General features: G+C 28.6%; 2 protein-coding genes across 3 annotated transcripts in view; both read left to right on the top strand.

The window, feature by feature from the left end:
- The first annotated feature begins 429 nt into the window (after positions 1–429).
- On the top strand, positions 430–2,113 carry LOC142221052 (O-glucosyltransferase rumi-like). Its single transcript, XM_075290569.1, has 2 exons — positions 430–626; positions 683–2,113. The coding sequence occupies exons 1-2, from the start codon at positions 461–463 to the stop codon at positions 1,795–1,797; spliced, it is 1,281 nt and encodes a 426-aa protein (XP_075146684.1). The 5' UTR covers positions 430–460; the 3' UTR covers positions 1,798–2,113.
- A 1,416-nt stretch (positions 2,114–3,529) lies between these two features.
- LOC142221004 (ubiquitin carboxyl-terminal hydrolase 12/46 homolog) overlaps positions 3,530–25,166 on the top strand; it is a 345,234-nt gene continuing 323,597 nt past the window's right edge. The window contains exon 1 of one of the 2 annotated variants that reach the window (XM_075290515.1): positions 3,530–4,254. The gene's annotated coding sequence lies outside the window, so the exon portion shown is untranslated. The remainder of the gene's footprint in view (positions 4,255–25,166) is intronic. The other variant, XM_075290541.1, reaches the window with a different exon arrangement.

Below are 25,166 nucleotides of genomic sequence, written 5' to 3'. Positions count from 1 at the left end.
AGCTTTTTGTTATGTTTTTGTATTCCACGCACTTTTGATAGCATAGGACTTTATGTATTTTAACTTCAATCAATAATTTCTTGTCCATATTTTAGATTGTTTTTCCTTTCTTGATTTGTTTACATGTTGTCAACCCACCCGACGCATTGTAAAGTTAAAAGTTCGTCAACTTTATGCGTCATATGTATACGTTACTTTTGTCGTGTAACTCAAATAATTGTAGTTCCAACATTTTAACTTTTTTTGACAATAGCATATAACGTACGCACGCATGACCGCATGGTATGTAATTCCACCTATAGAGCTCGTTCGACGTACAGAAACAGGCTGTTACTTTTTATTTCAATTTGCAACTTTTATATCAATTGATATACTGACATTTGGCAACTCTTTTAACAAAATATTGGGTATTTTATGCCGCCTATCAAAACAAAACAAATGGTAAATAAACGTCAAAACAATGAGAACATTTATTTTACTATATTTTTTAATTGCAAGCGAGTTTCCATTGTACCTTGCAACAAATAATCATCCTGACGATGTCCAAGCAACAAGGTTGTGTACAAAAGAAGCTACAAATGAATGCCAAAATGCTCGTGTCTCAAATAACATTAACAGTGATGGAGGTAATATCTTTTTCATAAATGCGTGGTGATATCTTTTTCATAAATTTTTCTTCCAGTTTCTGTCTATGCTCTTTCAAAAATTGAAAGGGCTAGGGATAAATATAAAACCTGTTCCAATGAACCCGAGGATCCAAAATGCGAATGTCATAAAAAGGTGTGGAAAAAAGACTTGGAAGTATTCAAAGCGGCGGGGGGCATAACCAAACATAGCATTGAAGACGCTAAGCAGTTTGGAACATTTTATAAAATATTCCATCATAAACTTTATAGAGATCCAAATTGTTACTTTCCAGCTCGTTGCGAAGGTATTGAGTACTTCCTTTTGAGATTACTACCTACACTTCCAGATATGGACTTTGTTGTGAATACTCGAGATTATCCCCAAATTAGTAGACATTTTAGTAAGAAAATCCTACCGGTATTTTCCTTTTCAAAAACCTTTGAATATGCTGACATTATGTATCCGGCTTGGACATTTTGGGCTGGGGGACCAGCAATTAAATTATTTCCTACCGGCATAGGCAGGTGGGATCTTCAGAGAGATAAGATAGCAAAAGCGTCCAATGAGTATCCATGGCATAAAAAGATTGTCAAGGCGTTCTTCAGGGGTTCTAGGACATCTCACGAAAGAGATTCATTGATATTACTTTCCCGTTCGCAGCCTGATTTGATTGATGCAATGTATACAAAAAATCAAGCATGGAAATCACCTAAAGATACCCTAGGAGCTGAACCAGCCGAGGAAGTCTCCTTCGAGTATCATTGCCAGTATAAATATCTGTTTAATTTCCGAGGCGTGGCCGCATCATTCCGCTTTAAACATCTCTTTTTGTGCCAATCATTAGTGTTCCATGTCGGTGATGAGTGGTTGGAATTCTTTTATCCGGCTTTGAAACCATGGAAACATTATGTACCTTTGGATAAAAATCCTACAGAAGCGGATATAAGAAATGTTTTAGAATTTTTCAAGAAACACGATGATTTGGCCGAGGAAATTGCTCAAAATGGCTACGATTTTATATGGAATCATTTAAGAATGGCGGATGTAGAATGCTATTGGCGAGATTTATTGAGTAATTATGCAAAGCTTTTAAAATATCAAGTGGAGGAAGAAAAAAACATGATTGAAATAAAATGGAAAAACCAAAAGCTAAAAAGAACGGATCTTTGAGGACAAATGCATTTTAACGATTTTCTTAAAATGTGCCTACTGAAACTTTTAAAAAATGCATGACCACTGGTACATTCCAAAGTGGAGAATACTATAAGATTTTTTTACAAATTTCAAAAATTCACACAAACAATTCAACTGTTGTCCTAAAATATGGTATTTTCCCTAAAATCTCATTAAAGTTTTGTACTGTAATTTTAAGAATATAAAATTAAGACCTTCCTAATTCCTATGTAATTGAATAACAAGTCAATTAATTCACTTACAAGTTTTAAAATAAAACCATATTTATTATAAAAGCAAATAAGACCGATTAGCGCACGTGTGTTGTAAATATATCTGAAACGATAAGGTCGATAGATGCACGAACATGTGAAGAACTTAATTATTCAGCGACATAAATAATTTCTAACAGTGCTACTTCGGCGGCAATACAAAACTAAACCTCGACAGTATATATGTATCTATATATGTATGAAAATAATGATGTTTATCGGTTCATAATTATAAATAGCCCCCATATTAACAGATCCCCGGATTTGTCTCCAAAAGCGCCCTGGAAGTTGATTTTAATCCGATGATCCCATCTCTTTGTTTAACAAAGAGATGCGATAGTTTAGTAGATCACTTTTGTAGGACATATGTAGTAAAATCGTCTGTTATAAAATTAATAAATAAAAAAAAATTAACCTTTAAAGGTGAGTACTATGTTCGGTTTTTTCACCAAAACATGAAATTAAAAGTACAAATATATTTATGAAGACGATTATATTTTGATCGAGTCTTGCCAAATAATGGATGGAAAAGATGCAAGGAATTGATTGCAAATAATTTTATATTTCTAAATTAGTTAATTAAAAAAAGTTACCGTGAAAACAAGCTGGTTTTCAGCTTGAAAACTGAACATAGTACTCAGCTTAACTGTCCACGTTGCACACTCGTTTACATGTATTATAAATAAGACATGTGAAAAAAAAGCGCATGCCAATTATTGTAAGTACATATAATATTTCGAAATATTGTTCTATTTTCGTTAAATACAATGTGTTCTAATCGACAAATGTAATTATTATATGAAAAACTATTTTTTTTATAAAAAAAATAATAATGTAAAAGAGGGGATCAAATTTACCACACGTCCCAAATTACGCAAAAAATTCACCTCACCAGTTAAAGGTTAATTATATTTTCCTATTGGATTGTAATATAATTCCCTATTTATATTTTCCTATTGGATTCATTTTATTATTCTATTTTCTATACTATTAATTGTTATAAATTAAGTCAATTATTCAAGGAATTGTCTGGTTTTTGGGTCATATATGGTCTAGCGACTTGTCTCTTTATGAAATAATTAAATAAATAAAAATTAAATAACATCCAATCGATTATATATATTTATCGATTCCTTATTTCCATCTTTATTACGTTACGTAATTCAATAATTCAGGAACCTATTCTATCTTTTCTTGTGTCAATTATCAATTACATTTTGCCTCATCTTCTTCATAAGATTTCAGTGTTGCTACTGTTAAAGTTTTTAATAACGAATAATTACAATGAAAATACATTTGGTACATGAGAGTATTATATATAACTTTAATCTAAACTTATGCTTTTGTTTTATTCCAAAATTGATAATTATTACATACTTTTGAGACATAATTCAAAAATATTGAGTAGTTCTTCAATATGAATTTAAAGCTTTTTGTCAACTTTCATGCCCTTTCAGTGATATTTTCAATCTAAGCAGTTGACATCATTGTCAACAATTGCCAAACGAACGAAAACGATAGAAGAAGAAGGCAAAATTAAAGTTGATTGTCGTGAAATCCAAAAAATCCGTGTAAAATTAAAGACGAAAAGGCCAAATTAACGAAATATCAATTCGAAAACAAATAAGTATTAAAATTGTGTGAAAATTTTTGCTCAAAAAGTCATTAAATAAGAACGTAAGCAGAAAAACACGAAAGTGCACCCCCTCAATACCAATAAGGCCATTGTCATAATTTACATTAGAGAGAGCTCCCCTTTTCTATAACGAAAAAAAAAATATTAAGCAAAATAACAAAAAGAAAAAAACTCAGTGGAAAAGTAAATTATTGGAACAGTGGTCGTCTACAAACATAAGAGGGATTGAAAATTTAATCAAAGTGTGCTTGAAAAAAATAAAAACGGTAATTTACAACAACCGCAAATAAAATACGTAATTTGGCCATATCCTATTGCAAAAGAAAACGACCCACAATAATAACAACAACAATAAAAGCAGTAACTTGAAGAGAATACAAGAACCATTGACAGAATAAGGAGAGGACCCAACACTTGAAATACACCAAGTGTGTTGTCATTGTTTATAGCTTTGTTGTTGTTTTTTAATAGTGCAATTTTTCGACGAAATGTTTAATATATGTTAACGATTTAAGGAGACTTCGCTAGCAATTCCATTCCCATAAGGTAAGTTGCAAAATTTTTTGATCTGTTATAAAAAGTTATTATTTACAGTTATTCTCTTTTCCTTTTATTTTTGGTGGGCCAACAAATGAAATCCGCATGTTGTTGTTGGTCTATTTCAAAAATTTTTTTGTATTTCCCCCTCATTACTCATTTGTTGGGGCTTTTGTCATTTCCACTTTTATTCTCTTTATAGAATGACTTCTCGCTCTCAAACAGAGTTGCCATTTGTTCTCGTCGAATAATTTAGAAAGTTGATATCAGAGGCAGTGTTACCGTTGGAAATTATCAAAATGTCGCAGAAAATTTGCTAAAAAAAGTAACATATCGATAAAAATGTAGCTTATATTTACAAAGTCAACAAAGGATAGGTGCAGCCCGTTATTTTAGGCTCACTAAGACTATTCAGTTCATTATGAAGCTACAAGTTAACCTCTCTTTTATATGTACAGCGCTATTCTATATTTTAGTTTAATGATAATGGTCCTCCTTTTTATAACCCAGGTGAAGCCACTTGGAGAAGCTTTGAAACACTCGGAAATATCACAACCATTACTGAGAGGGGATAATCCACCTCTTAAAAACCTTTTAGTGTTTGGTCGAAACTGGGATTTAACCCATTACCCTTTTATGCAAGGCGGCAATGCCACGGTGGCTCTCGTGTAAGGTACACGGAATATACTCATTTCTAAAAAAGGCTTCAAATTGGAGCACTTCCTTTGTGTTCGAATTTTGTCACATGTGTGCTACTAAAGTCGCACATTTCGGATATTTTGTGTCACAAAAAGCCGCATGGAGCCAGAAAGTTTGCAAAATTAGTAGCACAACGGTGCCACTGATCAGAGGAACTTACATTAGAAAAAAAATCGGCTGGATCGTAAAAGTCCTGGGCTCTTCAAAATGTTGACCTCTTCCCATATGTATAAGCAATATGGAACTTATTCTAAAGATAAATTTGGGTACATTGCGAATTCAATAAAACAAAATAGGAAGACCATTGAGTATATCACTTCATAAAATGAAAAATCTTTAAAAAATAGGGCGATTTTTTACCACACATAACTCTTTTTGGTTCGGTTTAGACCGCTTTGGACATTGCCATAGTAGATAATCTCAAACACCGGTCGAAGCCCGTCCAAGCCCATATTTACAAATATCGATTAACACAAATTGTTATTTATTCCTTTTGTTGCTATATACGACATCAATCTCATGAATTACATTTATGGTCCATATCGACTATTACAAAATCTTAAACATCATTATTGCATGATTTCTGCATTTGTTTGTCACATGTGCTTTTTACTTGCCCTTTCCCCATTTTGCCAAGCTACAGCAATTATTTAATTTTGTAAATTACTTCCTCCCATATAAAAGAAAATTGTGTTTGCACAAAATACTAAACAAAAACCTGTTGGTTTAAAATTCATTATTAGCTATGGTTGGCAGCCATCCGATTGACTAGCCATCAAATATAAAACGAAATAATAATAAACATACCAAACGTCCATTGCAAGTCTTCATTTATCTATTTGAGTTTCTTTCTCAGCTGTAATATGAAATTTCACTTTGAACACAACAAATTTTTTTTTTTGTTTTATTCAAATTTCTTTAGCCTATTGGTTCCTGTCAAATTCATTCAGGTTTGTCCAATACTAATTAATGGAAGTTTGTTATGCTACTTTCCTATTGGCATGTATCTACTCTATTTATGCTTAATAATGTTAATTATAATCAAAGAACATGTTTAAACCTACGTTCCTATTAAACTGGAAATATATTTTGAAAATATAGAGGTTTTAGTGGAGAATTTGATTTTTAGATATTATTTTTGTATGTTGCTATTTTTCTATAGAAATAAAATTTTGACAAAATTTTCTATAGAAATAAAATTTTCTATAGACATAAAATTTTGACAAAATTTTCTATAGAAATAAAATTTTGACAAAAATAACTGTAGAAATAAAATTTTGACAAAATTTACTATAAAAATACAATTTTGACAAAAATAACTGTAGAAATAAAATTTTTGACAAAATTTTCTATAGAAATAAAATTTTGACAAAATTTTCTATAGAAATAAAATTTTGATTTTCTATAGAAATAAAATTTTGACAAAATTTTCTACAGAAATAAAATTTTGACAAAATTTTCTATAGACATAAAATTTTGACAAATAAAATTTTGACAACATTTTCTACAGAAATAAAATTTTAACAAAAATAACTGTAGAAATAAAATTTTGACAAAATTTACTATAGAAATACAATTTTGACAAAAATAACTGTAGAAATAAAATTTTTGACAAAATTTTCTATAGAAATAAAATTTTGACAAAATTTTCTATAGAAATAAAATTTTGACAAAATTTTCTATAGAAATAAAATTTTGACAAAATTTGCTATTGAAATAAAATTTTGACAAAATTTAGTATGTTTTATGTACTTATAAAATGTTAGTTGTTTAACTAGACTAATTAATTATAATAATGTTATATCAAATTGCCTCTGAAGAAGCAATTCAATGATAATTGCGAAATATTAGGAATGATGGATTAAAAATAAATAAAGGAAACTAAGATCTCAAGCTTAATAAAACTATTGACATTTATTAAAAAAGAAAAAGATCACCAAGAAACAAAATTTGCTATAGAAATAAAATTTTGACAAAATTTTCTATAGAATAACATTTTGCAAAAAATTTATGTATAGAAATAATATTGTGACAAAATTTTCTATAGAAATTAAATTTAAAAAAAAAATCTATAGAAATAAATTTTTTACAAAATTTTCTATAAAAATAAAATTTTGACAAAATATTGTATAGAAATACAATTTTGACAAATTTTCTATAGAAATAAAATTTTGACAGAATTTTCTATAGAAATAAAATTTTGACAAAATTTTCTATAGAAATGAAATTATCTATAGAAATAAAATTTTAACAAAATTTTCTATAGAATTAAATTTTGCAAAAATTCTATGTATAGAAACAATATTGTGACAAAATTTTCTATAGAAATAAAATTTTGAAAAAAAAAAAATTCTACAGAAATAAAATTTTGACAGATTTTCTATAGAAATAAAATTTCGACAAGATTTTCTATAGAAATACAATTTTGACAAAATTTTCTATAGAAATAAAATTTAAAAAAAAAAATTTTCTATAGAAATAAAATTTTGAAAAAATTTTCTATAGAAATAAAATTTTGACAAAATTTTCTATAGAAATGCAATATTTTCTATAGAAATAAATTTTTGACAAAATTTTCTATAGAAATTCAATATTTTCTATAGAAATAAATTTTTGACAAAATTTTCTATAGAAATAAATTTTTGAAAAATTTTCTATAGAAATACAATTTTGACAAAATTTTCTATAGAAATTAAATTTTCCTTCGTTTTGTTTTGTTATTGTTGGTTTTGTTCTTTAAGCATTGTTGTTGTTTTTTATTTTTTTTATTTCAGCTTAAAACCATGAATTGACTAAACTATAAGTGTAGCTTAACCAACAGAGGAAAAGAATGTTTGTAAAATTTATTTGGGCAAAGCCCTATACAATTTTGAGAAAATTTTCTATAGAAATACAATATTTTCTATAGAAATAAATTTTTGACAAAATTTTCTATAGAAATACAATTTTGACACAATTTTCTATAGAAATAAAATTTTTACTAAATTTCTATAGAAATAAAATGTTGACAACATTTTCTATAGAAATAAAATTTTGACATTTTCTATAGAAATAAAACTTTGACAACATTTTCTATAGAAATAAAATTTTTAAAAAATTTTCTATAGAAATAAAATGTTAACCAAATTTTCTATAGAAATAAAATTTTGACAAAATTTTCTATAGAAATAAAATTTTGGCAAAATTTTCTGTAGTAATAAAATTTTTACAAAATTTTCTATGGAAATTAAATTTTGACAAAATTTTAATTAAATTTTAATAAAATTAGAAATAAAATTTTGACAAAATTTTCTATAGAAATAAAATTTTGACAAAATTTTCTATAGAAATAAAATTTTGACAAAATTTTCTATAGAAATAAAATTTTGACAAGATTTTCTTTAGAAATAAAATTTTGAGAAAATTTTCTATAGAAATAAAATTTTGACAAATTTTCAATAGAAATAAAATTTTGAAAAAATTTGCTATAAAAATAAAATTTTGACAAAATTTTCTATAGAAATAAAATTTTGGCAAAATTTTCTATAAAAATAAAATTTTGACAAAATTTTCTTTAGAAATGAAATGTTGACAAAATTTTCTGTAGAAATAAACTTTTTACAAAATTTACTATAGAAATAAAATTTTGACAAAATTTACTATAGAAATAATATTGTGACAAAATTTTCTATAGAAATAAAATTTTGACAAAATATTCTATAGAAATAAAATTTTGACAAAATATTCTACAGAAATAAAATTTTGACAAAATATTCTATAGAAATAAAATTTTGACAAAATTTACTATAGAAATACAATTTTTACAAAATTTTCTATAGAAATAAAATTTTGACAAAATTTTCTATAGAAATTAAATTTTGACAAAATTTTTTATTGAAATAAAATTTTTACAAAATTTTCTATGGAAATAAAACTTTTACAAAATTTTCTATGGAAATAAAATTTTGACAAAATTTTCTATGGAAATAAAATTTGACAAAATCTTCTATAGAAATATAATTTTGACAAAATTTTCTATAGAAATAAAATTTTGACAAAATTTTCTATAGTAATAACATTTTGACAAAATTTTCTGTAGAAATAAAATTTTGACAACAGTTTCCATATACATTTTTCAAAATAAGATATTTTTGTTTGGTAAGATTTTTTCTAAATTTTGGTAGATTATGTTTGTCTCGAGTGGCAACTTTGAGTGAAATATTGTGTGGGTGAATGCTGTTGCGCTGTAGAAGTCGGGTCGGGGGAGTTGCATATTCCGACAAACTCATTGCTGCTATCGTTGAAACAGCATTTTGTCAGTATGCCAACACTCCAACAATGAGAAGTGAACTCATTTACACGGCAAAATTTAAAAAAGAAAACGATGAAAATTATATCAAGTTTTAGTCTTTTTTAACAACAGCAATATTTCTTAAACAACAACAATTGTTTGTATGCTTAACACTTTACTGGATCTATGTACGAATATGGTTAAAACGGAAATTAAAAGAATCCAAAACGTTTAGTTATCGCCAAATGGTGAATGTCTAAAAGCAAGTTTTGATGTTTCTATCTTTTTTGTGTATTTTTTGGCTTAAAGCTGATTCATTGAACCTCAGCTGTTAAATTTTGTTTGAAAAGACCATTAAAAAACGGTAGCCAATTACAGGTCAGACACAAAACCTCAACATAACTGAAAATTAACATCAATTTTGATAATGAAACACGTCGTCGAGTGTAATCAACACCATTCCAGATAATGTGTGCGACGTTAATCACTGCAATGACATTGAAACTTTATCTTTGCAAAACAAAAATCCAAGAACATGCCAATGGAATTTATCAGATTACAGATAAAATAAATAGAATAAATTAGAGTTGACTGGAAAACTTACATTATTCTAATAAACATAATCGAATGGGCAAACAAAATGAGGTTCTTTTTATTCTTCATTGAGTGTGGCACTCTGTCCTTATCAATTATCAAGAGGCCATAGAGGAACTAGGATGTTAACTACACAAAATATTTGCTTGCTCTCCGGATCACGTGACAGACAGTGATCCCAAATACTTACGGTCTGAACTATCGTTATGAGAAAACGACAATCCTTCAAATAAGTCCGAAAATTTGCAACACGTTTGCAGCAGCCATATCGATATAGTGGCTTGGACCCCATTTTTCTTTTCTGATTAACGGGTTAATCAAACAATTACTCTGCTGGGATATTAAACCGTGTTTTTACGTTCCTACATTTTTGGCTTTTTATTCTTATCGGTCATTGAAATTTCAGCGATAGGAAAACTGTGGGCCCAAATCATTGAGAAAATAAATACAGAAAAAATATTTTGTGTCCTCAATCACGAATTAACAGATCAAAAATTAAATTTTAATTGAAATAAATATGTCCATCTTTTTCCGTTTGGCCACAATGGTCACATTTCTCTCTGACACTTCCGATCCAAATTCATGTAAAATCGCAAAAATAATTTTCACCGATGGGAAAATGGCGGACCCATATCGTGGGAAAATAAATACAGAAAAAATATTTTGTATCCTCAATCACGAAACTAACATATCAAAAATGAATTTTTAATTCAAAATTTTCTTCAATGGTGTAGAAAAAAATGGACGCAATTGAAGAGAAATGTGACCACTGTGGCCAAATGGAAAAATATGGGCATCTAGATAGAGGACTAACATATCAATCTTTCACATTTAAATCGGGATGACCATCAATTTCCATTCGGCCATTGTTGTCACATTTCTCTCCATATATGCTGTATTACTGCAAAAGATTTCTGGCAATAGATTTCTATAACAATCGAAAGCTATCACTTCAGGGTATCGAATATAACTAATTTTTCCACATACAGGTGGCACTGAAACGAATAATTATTTACGGAACCAATGAACTGGTCTAGTTATTTTGTGTGATTGGATATTAGTTTTGATTAATACGTTAACTAAAATCAAATTAAATTAACATTTTAGTTGAAAATAAGCTGGTTTTGTTGTAGAATTGAAATGTGGAACTTTATATTCGCGTTAAAAATATATTCTGTCAGTATTCTTTACATTTCAAGAAATTGGACTAAAAGTCCACTATTGATTTTGGTCAAAAGTCATTAGATTAGACATAATGACTCCATTAGCTTAGAATATGATTATAATATTTGTAGTCAATCTTTTCGTGTTTACTAAAATTAGTCTATATCACTTTAAACATTCCAAAACGTATTTTCAATTTTTTTATCTACATTCTTTTATCATAATAATAATTTTTTAATATAATTTCCATGACTTCTGCCTTCGATTAATTCATAGATTCCATGTTTCATTGGAAAAGTTCAACTGTCTTTTAATTTAAAAAAATCTGTATGCTAATTATTTATATCCATTCGTGGCCGTGCGTGACGAACGACGTGACGCGTAGAAATTAAGAAAAAAAAAACCAACACCATCGACATTATGTTCATATAGTCGTCAGACTAAAGGCGTCATTAGGTCATTTAGTAGAAGATATGACTGAAAATAAATCAACACTAAATAATATATTTTTTTTTTACAAAAGGAATTATATGCATGTCTTGCCAAACACGTAACAAAATTGTAACCCTAAATAGTTTTTTTTTTGTAAATTGTTATTTAATAAACACCCTCTGTGACCGGAAACAATGATAGGTTTTCTTATATATTTGATAGATTGACCTAATATAGAAGGCAATGTATGGGTATTGGATGAATTGTATTTCATCGCATACAGATATACAATTATCAGTTTTGAATCAAAAGTATTGTACTATAACAAATATTAATAGAAATGGGTAATGTCAGACTAAAGATTCGATATAATTAAATAAAACTAAAAAATACGTAAATCCAAAAAATTATTCCAATCTCTCTTGTATACCCTAACCTTCTTTCTTTGAGAGCAAATAAACCGTAATTTATTGTAAGTATTGTGACGATTGTCTCAAATTATTGTATAGTCCGACATTTACCATCAGGAAATTAATTGATCCAATTAAATTTTAATTGAAATTTTTTCAATCACAGAAATGATAGTATCAATTACAATTGTCAATTAAAAAATTTATTGATCCAATTAAAAACTTAATTCATATAATTAACTTTGTGATAGATTTTTGTTTTAATTAAAACATAATGAATTAGTTAAATTTTGAATTAAATATTTTTTAAAATTCAATTAAACGTTTTACACAGAAAAAATTTTCACCAAAATATTTCCATATTTATATATTTATAAATATATAAATATTTACAATTAACTTTTTAATCAAACTCGGGAGACAAAATTAATTTAAATAAGTAAGGAAAATCTAAAGTCGGGCTAGGCCGACTATATTATACCCTGTACCACTAAATTTTCGATACCATATCACATCCGTCGAATGTGTTGGGTGCTATATATAAAGGTTTGTACCAAATACATACATTTAAATATCATTCGATCTGGACAGAATTTGATAGACTTCTACAAAATCTATAGACTCAAAATTTAGGGTGGAACACAATGTTAGTAAAAAACAAGTATATATGGCCGTAAGTTCGGCCAGGCCGAATCTTATGTACCCTCCACCATGGATTGCGTAGAAACTTCTACGAAAGACTGTCATCCACAATCAACCCAAGTATGTGGTTTCTTAAATCGTTTTCTAAATTGTGAGTTAGTCCATACGTGGTATATATTAGACAAAAATGGTATATGTAGGAAAGTCTACAAATAATTACGAATCGATATGGACTTTTTCACGGTACGTAGAGAGCCAGAATTGAAATATGGACCAATTTTTGTGTGAGTGGGGATCGATTTATATGAGGGCTATATATAACTATAGACCGATATGGACCTAGTTATGCATGGTTGTTAACGGCCATATACTAGCACAATGTACCAAATTTCAACTGACTCGGATGAAATTTGCCCCTCCAAGAGGCTCCAAAACCAAATCTCGGGAACGGTTTATATGGGGGCTATATATGATTATGGACTGATATGGACCACTTTTGGCATGGTTGTTAAATATCATATATTATCACCACGTACCAAATTTCAACCAGATCGGATGATTATTGCTTCTCCAAAAGGCACCGGAGGTTAAATCTGGGGATTGGTTTATATGGGGGCTATATATAATTATGGACTGATATGAACCAATTCCTGCATGGTTGTTGGATACGATATACTAACATCACGTACCAAATTTCAACCGAATCGGATGAATTTTGCTCTTCCAAGGGGCTCCGGAGGTCTGGGGATCGGTTTATATGGGGGCTATATATAATTATGGACCGATATGGACCAATTCTTGCACGGTTGTTAGAGACCATATACTAACACAATGTTCCAAATTTCAACCGGATCGGATGAAATTTGCTTCTATTTGAGGCTACGCAAGCCAAATCTGGGGATCGGTTTATATGGGGGCTATATATAATTATGAATCGATGTCGCCCAATTTTTGCATGGTTGTTAGACACCATATACTAACACCATGTACCAAATTTCAGCTGGATCGGATGAAATTTGCTTCTCTTAGATGCTCCGCAAGTCAAATCTGGGGATCGGTTTATATGGGGGCTGTATATAATTATAGACCGATGTCGACCAATTTTTGCATGGTTGTTAAAGACCATTTGCTTCTCTTAGATGCTCCGCAAGCCAAATTTGGGGATCGGTTTATATGGGGGCTGTATATAATTATAGACCGATGTCGACCAATTTTTGCATGGTTGTTAAAGACCATATACTAACACCATGTACCAACTTTCAGTCGGAGCGGATGAAATTTATTTCTCTTAGAGGCTCCGAAAGCCAAATCGGGGGATCGGTTTATATGGGGGCTATATATAATTATGGACCGATGTCGACCAATTTTTGCATGGTTGTTAGAGACCATATACTAACACCATGTACCAAATTTCAGCCGGATCGAATGAAATTTGCTCCTCTTAGAGGGTCTGCAAGCCAAATTTGGGGGTCCGTTTATATGGGGGCTATACGTAAAAGTGGACCGATATGGCCCATTTGCAATACCTTCCGACCTACATCAATAACAACTACTTGTGCCAAGTTTCAAGTCGATATCTTGTTTCGTTCGGAAGTTAGCGTGATTCCAACAGAGGACGGACTCAGAATTTCACCACGATCCAGAATATATATACTTTATGGGGTCTTAGAGCAATATTTCGATGTGTTATAAACGGAATGACAAAGTTAATATACCCCCATCCTATGGTGGAGGGTAAAAAAAAATATGGGAAACATTTAAATCTGAAGCAATTTTAATGAAAGTTTATTTATGATTTATCGCTCGATATATATGCATTAGAAGTTTAGGAAAATTAGAGTTATTTTTACAACTTTTCGACTAAGCAGAGGCGATTTTACAAGTTGGTATTTTGGTTGTATTTTTGTCGAAATCAGAAACACATATATATGCACGCTCACAAAAAATCGCTTCTGTAACATATACTCCCAAACATATTTTGCTTCAAGCATATACATTTTTGGGTATTGCCCAAACATTTATATGTTTGATCTCTTCCAATATATAATATGTTTGAAAGCATATTGGTCTAAACAATATATGTTTGGGTAGTCTAAGTTCCAAACATTTTGTATTTTTGCATCCAAATTCAATAATGTTGTCTTCCAAAAAACAATATGTTATTATATGAACATATAATATGTTTGGAAGCATTTTGCACCCAAAATTATTATATGCTTAAAAAAAAATCTCAAAATTTTATTTATTTATTTATATATTTACAATCATAATGAATTATGAAAATAAACAGGTAATATAGGTGCTAACAACATAGGTTTTCGACCTGAATGCTCAAAATTTTGTTTCTGCCCAATTGTATATTCCCCCACATCTTTCTCACTTCCACGAGATTTTTTAGTTCTTAGCACCTTTTTCTGTAATACAAACATTGTAGAAGAAATTATTCAATTGTATGATTTTTTTTTATTTTAATTTTACCTTTTGCCGGACGGGGATTCGAACAGCGGACCACACAGTTTGTAAGGATCAAAGAAGTAGCTGATCAATTGCCCAAGGAAAAATAAAATGTTAATTTTGTAATAACAAGCAACAACCACCAACTTAATTCAATATCGCTCCCTGTTAAATAGCGCTCCAAGCTACTAAACACATATATGTTTATAGGCTATTTCTAAATTAATATATGTTTGCATCCAAGCATATTATATTTACAAACATTTTATGTCCCAAACATAATATGTTCTAACATATTAACATATATGTCCCAAACATGTTATGCTAGTTTATGAACATTATATGCTTGCACTCAAAAATATCGTGTTTAAAAATTTGTGTTCCAAACATATAATGTTTATATCCAAACATATGAAAAACAGTCTTTTTCATCCGTGTGGGAGCTATATATAAATCTGAACCGATTTTAACCAAATTTGGCACGCATAGCTACAATGCTATTTTTACTCCCTGTGCAAACTAAATCGGAATAAAAGATTGGCCACTGTGGTCATATGAGTGTAATCGAGCGAACGATATATATGGGAGCTATATCTAAATCTGAACCGATTTCAATTAAATTTGGCACACTTGACTACACTACTAATTGTACTCCTAGTGCAAAATTTCAACCAAATTGGGGTAAAACTCTGGCTTCTGGGACCATATTAGTCCATATCGGGCGAAAGATATGTACACACTCGTCTATAAACGGACGGACGAAAAAGACTGTTTTTCATATGTTTGGGTGTAAAAATTATATGTTTGGAACTCAAATTTGTTAACACAATATTTTTAAGTGCAAGCATATAATGTTCATAAACTAGCATAACATATATGTTAATATGTTAGAAAATATTATGCTTGGGACATAAAATGTTTGTAAATATAATAGGGTTCTATTCTGAGCCAAAACACATAATTGTGCCAAATTTGAAGTCGGTCTCCTTCTGGGTGTTGCAAAGATATGCACTAACTTATAATACCCTGTTCCACACAGGTGGCTTTAAAAGCACTTATAAACATGTCTCCCCAAAGATGTTCTCTATTTTAACTGTACAGGACGTTCTTTGAATTCAATTTTTTTATAACTCGCTTTTTTCATATTTTTAATAAGTAATTTTAACTTTTTTGTTTAAAATAGGTTCAAAACAGAGTAAGGATTAATAAAATGGTACAAATTATTAAAATTTTGTCGAAAAAAATGCAAAATACATTCTAGAAAAATGGCGATTTTTTTTTCAGACAAGCGTCAGAATTCATAAAAAATTAAAGGAAGTTATAGAAATTATTTATTTGGCAATTTTTGTTTGATTCACATCCAAAACACTGAATTCGGATTAAACTTTAAGAAGTAATGCAAATTCAGTGCAATGACTGTTGAAATGATGTTGGGCATCCGCTCTATGACATGCCCATGTTAAATTCATCGTTTCTGCGACAATGGTGCACCACTTCCGGACCCAAAAATAACATTTTCGCTACTTTTTTGCTGGTCTTATATTGAAGAATTATTTACGATTTAATAAAGGCAAATTGGCTTATAGAACTTTAAACCTACTTTTCCCCATATAAATTGCATTGATAAACTGTTTTGAATATTGGCATTAAACTTCAATGAACCTTGATGGACTTAGTGCTTCCTTCTGTGTTTCATCATGAAACATTTTAATACATTTTTTGTACGTAAAATTACTAACTATAAAAAAAAAATAAGAAATATTTATGAAACCTTAATTTAAAATTAATTATTATTCGAGCTTTATGGAATAATAATTAATTGTAAATTAAGATATCATGAATTTGGACATTAATCGCCAGTTTTCAGTATCAGGCTAACATGAAAAATAATATTTATAAACTCCAATAAAAATTTTCCCTCTACTTTAAGCAATGGCTAAATAAAATCTTGATTTGATTTTTGTTTGTATTTTATTATTTAGTCCTTATTAATATTTTTATATCTCTTTGGCATGATTCTTATCTTCTTCTCTCTTTTCGTAAAAAAGAAAACTTCCGCATAGCTCATGTGCATTACAAGTAATTGTGACATTGTGAACACAAATATTCACCACACTAGATTACACCACACTTGTGTCAACTAATATTATACCATCATCACATTTACCACTCACCAATCTCTTGGGTAGTATAAGTGAGCATGCGCTATGAATTATTTAATTGCGTGTTTGTTTCATAAACAATTGGAAAAGGAAATGTTTTGATACCCAAATGAATAGAATAGGAAGCAAAGATGGACCAAAAAATATATTGACATATAATATTTTATGGTTATACGTTGAAAGAGAGGGCGAGAGAGGTCGAATACGAGAGTGCTTAGAAGTATGAGATCGTGAGTTTGTTTTTATTTAATGCGTCTTCGTGTGAGTGTATATGTGTGTACATCACAAGGAAGTGTATTGGGAAACTAGACAAAATCCTGCATTTGGCAAACGTTACACGGAGTATATATTAAAGTAGGGTGGTGGGTTGCCATACGTTGTGATTACTCATTCTTCTGCCTAGTAGACCTTTTTAAATGTTAATGTTAAATGTTTTGGGTAAAATATGATGGCATTACCAAGACACCAAGCAACATAATGCAAATGCACATAAGCATTTGTTTGGGGAGGTAAAGTTATGATTCATAAAGTTGTGTTAGGACATGGAAAAGATTAGCAAGAGTGGGTGGGGGCGGTTAGTATAGGTTATTATTCGGCGTTAATTACAAACAAATTAAATGAAGGTAGATGAAGGAATGAAATTAACAACCACAACTTGTAAAATATTGAAAGGTAAAGTATTTAATTTCAAGGATATTTTCGAATTATTCCCAAATTAGAGTTGTGCACCCCCTAATGTCAACAATGCTCGGGCAAAAAAAATAATCAATATTCATATTTTCAAAATGTCTCATATGTTTCACTTCATGTCATTATTTTTATAACACACATTACGGCTATATAAGGATTATGTATTATTTTTGTGGCTAAAAATCGATGACAGTATAAGTTATGGAACACTTAGCCATTCTAATAGCTCTAAAGACATCCAGCTTTAACGGATGGACGTAAATTTCAAAAATTCGTGTCTCAAATTTAATTAACAAATTTAAAGGCAAAGTTTGTGGACTTTATTTTAGTAAATATACTTTATTAAAAAAATACCTTCATCCTACCAAAAAAAAAATGGAAGTTGTTCTTTTTAAGATAATCCCTGTATCATCCACCAATTTTTACCAATTCCGATGAAGTTCTTTTGAAAAACTTAGAAAATCACAAATTTAATTAACAAACAAAAACACACAAATTTAATTAAAACAAAAAATGTTATCGACTTTATTTTAATAAAAATTCTTTATTAAAAAATATCCTTCATCCCAGCAAAACAAAAAAAAAAAAAATGGAAGTTGTTCCACAAACATTTTATTTTAAGATAATCCCATGATCCACCAACAAATTTTTTCCAATTCCGCTGATTTTTTTTTTTTGGAAAAGTCTTGAAAAATACTATTTTTTACCGTTTTAAGTTAACATTTATATTTTGAACAGTTGGATGTCACAAAAAAGAATAGAAAATCGATAAAAAAAAGTAAAAATAAAATAAAATGCAAATATAATTATATATTTATCCGAAAATATCTGCCAAAAATATCAAAATAAAAACGATGTTTAACATGAAAAAAATATATATTTGATAAAAAATTAACCGCTGGTGAAATTTGATTAACCGCTGTTATGATTTTTCATTTTTTATTCATAATACTAAATAAAGTTTCGAGAAGTTATCACGTTATTCCTTGGTGTCATATTACGACCATATGACAAACATATTAATTGACGTTTCGATGCTTCCAAAAACGGATTACGTCCGTCGTCCTATGGCAAGTACGGTTACCACTCGTGCCAAAAATAATGCACCAAAATTTGAAGAACATTTTACCAAAAAACTACCAAATATAATAAATCTTCATTTTAAAGGGTTTGATCAAAAATTTGTGGTTAGTATTAAATTTTTTTTCAAAGAAAGTTTTTATTATTCTATATTAGAAATTTACTTTAGTATTTGCAATATTATACATTTTGATTTCTCCTCTTAGCCAACATTTTTTGGGTGTATAAATATCCCTTGAATTGCAAATGTGTCGAAATGTGTGATTTTAGCTTCCACCAATAAGGGGAGAAGGGTAAATTTACTTACAGTGCAATTTGATAATATGATCTAACATGAAAATTACATTTTTTAAAGATATTGTATTTATAAACAATTTTCTCAAAATTGTTACTTCTACAGATAATTTTGTCAAAATTTTATTTCTGTAGAAAATTGTCTCAAAATTTTATTTCTGTAGAAAATTGTCTCAAAATTTTATTTCTATAGAAAATTTTCTCAACATTTTATTTATTTCTAAAGAAAATTTTCTAAAAATTTTATTTCTATAAAATTTTTTTTAAATTTTATTTCTATAGAAAAATTTGTCAACATTTTATTTCCATAGAAAATTGTCTCAAAATTTTAATTCTATAGAAAATTTACTCAAAATTTTATTTCTATAGAAAATTTTCCCAAATTGTTTACTTCTATAGAAAATTTAAGTACCTCTTTAAGTGGAGAAGAATATTTTGCAAATTCTAAGAAAACTTCAAGAATTCTACCAATCTACAAAACAATAAAAAATCTACCATCTTTGGATAACAAATTGGGGATTGAAATTGCTTTTTAGACACTCTTTTTCGCTGGTACATTATGTAAATTGCGGGTCCCTAAAATTTAGATTGGTCAATATTTTTATTAGGTCAATATTTTTATTAGTGTAAACATGTATGCATTTTAAAGAAGCCGCATCGTTTGATTGGTATTAGATTAACCAGGAATTATAACTAACATATTCAAAGAAAAATCAAAATCCACATCAGTAGTTTTGTGGTATAATTTTATTTGTCCTGCCTAAAGTGGAAAATATAAATGTCGTAATTTTTTTGGTGGCGTCATAACAAGCCAACACTCATATTCATATGAACTGGAATTTACCACTTGTTTTGACGGCAGGTTTGATATAATGGTTGCCTACATTATACGATGCCGTAAAACGGGCTCTAGACTATGACGACGTCATTGTTTCTTTTATTAGTTTGTTCCAATTTTATTCGCTCTAGCGCAATGGGATGGGATAGGTCATTGCTTTGCCTTTTTTATGTACATATCCTTCATGGCAGACATTCGGGAAACAGTCTTAATTTGAGTAAATGTAAAAACTATGTATATATAATAGTTAAATGGCAGGATACTGAAGGCATTGGGTTGGTTGGTTTGCTATGTTGGACGATAATACTCTTTGAGAGTAAGAGGACTGATTTCCAAAATAAAATTGCATTATATTATAATGGTCTTTTTGATACCGATTTCAAATCGAAATCGAAAAAATTAAAAGTCAATATTCTGTGTGAAAATATTTTTTATTGATTAAAATCATAAAAATGTATTTCCCAACATTTTTATGAATTTAATATCAATTTTAGAAGCCACTCAAATGAATTTCAAGCTTATTGAATTTGCCGATTATTGGATTCTAATTAAAATTAATCCTTTCTTTTGATAAAATTCTTAAATTTATTTTTAGATTTCATTTAATTTCTATCTACTTTTAAATGTACACAGAAAAAAATTTCTGATTCAATCACATTCAATCATTTAATTGAAAAGTCTTCAATCACGAAAATGATTGTATCTATCACAGATATAATTGGTAATTCACAAAAATACTTGATTAAAAAATTATTTGATTTCATTAGCAAATTTCAATTAATTTTCTTAATTGATTCAATTAAACATTTATTTGATGTTGTTTAGAAAACTCAATTTGTTAATATTTTCAATCATTTTGTTATTAAATTAAAAATCAAAAAATTGTCCATATTTTCCTTACTGCCTTAGCTAAGACAGTTAAAAAGAATATGGACTACAGTCTTTCGAGTTTGATTATAAAGTTAATTGTATCAAGTAATTTTTTATTTATAAATTGAAAATTATTCAATCATTGACTTAATGTTTTTAGATTTTAATATAAAAAAATATTTGTATCAATTAATTTTTAATTGAAAAAGATTTTAGCTTCAATCAACTTTTTTCTTTGGAAATATTTTGGTGATATTTTTTGGTGGGTAGCCTCAATGTCTATTTGCGATTTTCTGAGCATAAGATTTTCATTTAAAATAAAGTTTCTTTTTAATGTCTACGCGCTGCGCTCTATTGGATTTCCATTTCCCATTCCCATTACAAGAACCTTAAAACACTTTCCTTTTAGTTTGCTCGCAAAGACTTAAGCTTTAGAATAAAGTGGATAAAATGTCTAGTTTTTGTAGTTCTTATCGTTTGTTTGTACTTTCGTCCTGTGCCCGTCCTCTTTTCTTGATTGCTTTTGTGAAACGTGACAAGTTTCTTAAATCTTTTCTTATACAAATGCAAATCTTTTTCTTATTCACCCTTGTCTTTACCACATTTCTTATTTTATGTCAAAGTAGATTTCTACTTTCTTTAATTGTTGCTAGGCTTTTGGATGGTGGTCTGTTTTATCCTTTTTGTGAATACTATAATTCCGCCCGTCTGTCCTTTGCTATCTTGTTGGTGTTGGAAATCCTTGACTTACATGTCAGTAATTATTTCGAGAATAGTTTTGGATGATTTTATTTTTTAATTACAATAGTTTAGTTTTTATTTAAAGCATAATGTTTCCCTGTTTCTCTGTCTCTTTATAATGCTTCTTTCCAATTAAAGCAAACAAAATAAACGACACTCTTCAATGACTTTATGACTCATTTGTTGAATGCCAGAAAATTGCAGTGTCACTTCTTCTTTGCTTAATTAACTGCCTGACTGCATGACCATAAGTTTTACAACAGCTTTAATTAGTCTTCTTTCTTCTTCCTTTCATGCTTTTTATTCATAGCCTTTCAAGCCCTGTCTCTGCCTTCTGGCTCTAAATGTTTTAATATTTTCCTTCCTTGGTTTTCTTTAAAATTTAGCTTATTACAGAAATATGAATTTATAGTTGGGCTGAGTAAGCATAGAGGGTATTGTATTAATTGTGGATATTTTTGAAGGACAAATGAGGCAACTATTCTCCGAAATAATGATAAAGAAAATAAAGCGTTTCCAAAGATTATTTCTTTACAATAATGATTTTGGTATTGATTCTGAGCCAAAGAAGCGGAGAATTGAAGTAAAGATACTTTTAAGAAATTATGCTAGGTTTTAAGTAAAAAATGTCTTTCATATAAAATGTTGAAAAACATCCCCTATTTTTGGGTGTATTTTTGCTTTGTAGTGAAGATACATAAAATCAACAAACTTAAAGACGATTTCATTAATTTTAACGAATTTTTTAGAATTATTAAAGCCAAGTGATCACATTTCTCTCGAGGACCAGTGCGTCCTCTTTTGTCTAGGCCACACAGATAAAAATAAGTTTGAGAACCAATAACTTTTGTTGGAAAACCAATAACAAAATTTGTTAATTTTCCTGCAACAAACTAATTTGTACTTTTAATAACCATTATTACAAAAAAGTTGTTAGCAACAAATAATTAGTGTTCTCAAGAACATAATTTGTAAGTAATTTGTTGAGCATCCAACAGTACAAAATATTTGTTGTTGAACGTTACGTTTAATCCTCAACAAATATTTTTGAATTTGAACGAGAAAATTTGTATGTGGTTTGTTGGAGTCTATCAATGACCTGCCACAAATTTATTGAAATTAAATTGAAATTAAATTGAAATTAAAATTGACAGAATTATTCAATGAATTGCACCAAAATTGCAAAAATGCCGGAAATATTTTGGAGATATTTTGTTAAGTACACGCAGAGAAGGAATATGACCAAAATGTTATTTTTGAACGGGGAACATGTAACATTTTTGTTTCGAAAATCATATACTCAGTTTTGTAAATGTGTGACGATTTTAAATTTGAGTAGTCCAGGGTCTAGCAAGCATTTTGACAACTATTTGCCCAGTGCTATATATTCTAGTTAATTAGAATTGTAATAACTCTAATCCCGATATGGTTTTATTAATTATCTCATACAACAAACACATTTAAGAAACTACCAAATTGAAAAATATAAATGTTATACAGACATTTATACAAGCTTTTCTGTATTCTCTGATGAGTGAGCTCTTTGCTTGCTATCATACACGTGCATGTGCTCATATTCATTTTGTTCTAACGGTATTCTTCGCATACTTCTTTTAGCTTTCGTACATATTCTCAGCGATGGGCGCGTAACCAGTCTTGTATTTTTGTTTTTGTTTTCATATCGATAGCAGTCAACTAATTTCGCAACAAAACAATTTGTTGAAAATTCAGAATATTTCTATTATTTCCTCTGTCAAGTATCTACAAACACATTTCAACAACAAATGCCTCATATTCAATAGACAAATTTGTTGAGCATCAACAGATTTTACATACAAATAAAGTTGTTAATATTTATTTGCAGTTATTTTTTTGTGTGCACATATTGAGGCTCCCAAGCACATTTTGCAATATCAATTTTTAACATCTGATAGATGACCAAAATATCTATCTTTCGTATACAAATCTGGATGTTCATCTTGGTCACAGTGGTCATTTTTTTCTCTGTTTCGTATATGCTGCATTACTGCGATTCGGAAGATTTTAGGCAAGAGTCAGTGTTGTCAGTATTGGGGATTTTTCCCCGAATTGGGGATATTTTTTCATGAATTGGGACGAAATTTCTGAGTTGGGGACTTGGGGATTTGGTGGGAATTTCCATAAACTTGAGGATTTTTGTGGGGATTTTTTTCGAGAAATCGGTTTAATCTTTTTTAACAAAATTTTATTTCTATAGAAAATTTTGTCGAAATTTTATTTCTATAGAAAATTTTGTCAAAATTTTATTTCTATAACAATTTTTATCAAAATTTTATTTCTCAATCAATCAATGTCAGAATTATATTTCTATAGAAATTTTTGTCAAAATTTTATTTCTATAGAAAAATTGATCAAAATTTTATTTCTATAGAAAATTTTGTCAAAATTGTATTTCTATACAAATTTTTGTCAAAATTTTATTTCTCAATCAATCAATGTCAAAATTTTATTTCTATAGAAAATTTTGTCAAAATTTTATTTCTATAGAAAATTTTGTCAAAATTTTATTTCTATAGGAAATTTTGTCAAAATTTTATTTCTATAGAAATTTTTGTCAAAATTATATTTCTATAGAAAATTTTGTCAAAATTGATGATTTGACGGTGGCAAAGGAAAAGAGATATGTTTGTACGAATTTATTTCGGCATAAGCCGGCTATCATGTAAAACCGTTTTTCGGAAGGTTCAAGAGGTTCATTGTGGTTCATTGTTGGGTTTAATGAACTGCCTGAATTTATTATGATAATTGGTTGATAGTTTTGCTGCAAGTAGAGGATGCTGATGAGGAATGTAGTAATTCCGAAACGTGCGTCCATCCAACCATTTATTTGCCCAAATAAATTTGACAAACATTCTTTTTCCTCTGTTGGTTAAGCTACACTTGTAGTTTAGTCAATGCATGGTTTTAAGCTGAAATCAAAACCAACAAAAAAATTTTATTTCTATAAAAATTTTTGTCAAAATTTTATTTCTATAGAAAATTTTGTCAAAATTTTATGTCTATACAAAATTTGTCAAAATACTATTTCTATAAAAAATTTTCAAAATTTTATTAAAAAAAATTGTAAAAATTTTATTTCTATAGAAAATTTTGTCAAAATTTTGTTTCTATAAAATTTTATTTCGATAAAAAATTTTGTTAAAATTTTATTTCTATAGAAAATTTTTTCAACTTTTTTTTCCTCTGTTGGTTAAGCTACACTTGTAGTTTAGTCAATGCATGGTTTTAAGCTGAAATCAAAAACAACTAAAAAATTTTACTTCCATAAAAATTTTTGTCAAAATTTTATTTCTATAGAAAATTTTGTCAAAATTTTATGTCTATACAAAATTTTGTCAAAATTTTATGTCTATACAAAATTTGTCAAAATACTATTTCTATAAAAAATTGTCAAAATTTTATTTAAAAAAAAAAATTGTAAAAATTTTATTAAAAAAAATTGTAAAAATTTTATTTCTATAGAAAATTTTGTCAAAATTTTATTTCTATAGAAAATTTTGTCAAAATTATATTTCTATAGAAAAATTTGTCAAAATTTTATT

This window comes from Haematobia irritans, chromosome 1, assembly GCF_050003625.1.
Source record: "Haematobia irritans isolate KBUSLIRL chromosome 1, ASM5000362v1, whole genome shotgun sequence".
NCBI lineage: Eukaryota > Metazoa > Arthropoda > Insecta > Diptera > Muscidae > Haematobia > Haematobia irritans.
Note: the sequence above shows the minus strand (reverse complement) of the source record. Positions and strands in the feature narration are given on the sequence as shown.

Excerpts from the sequence above, each read along its gene's own strand:
- LOC142221052 (XM_075290569.1), top strand. The coding sequence starts at position 461 with ATGAGAACATTTATTTTACTATATTTTTTAATTGCAAGCGAGTTTCCA. Across the intron at positions 627-682 it reads TAACATTAACAGTGATGGAG|TTTCTGTCTATGCTCTTTCA; the intron begins GTAATATCTTTT and ends TTTTTCTTCCAG.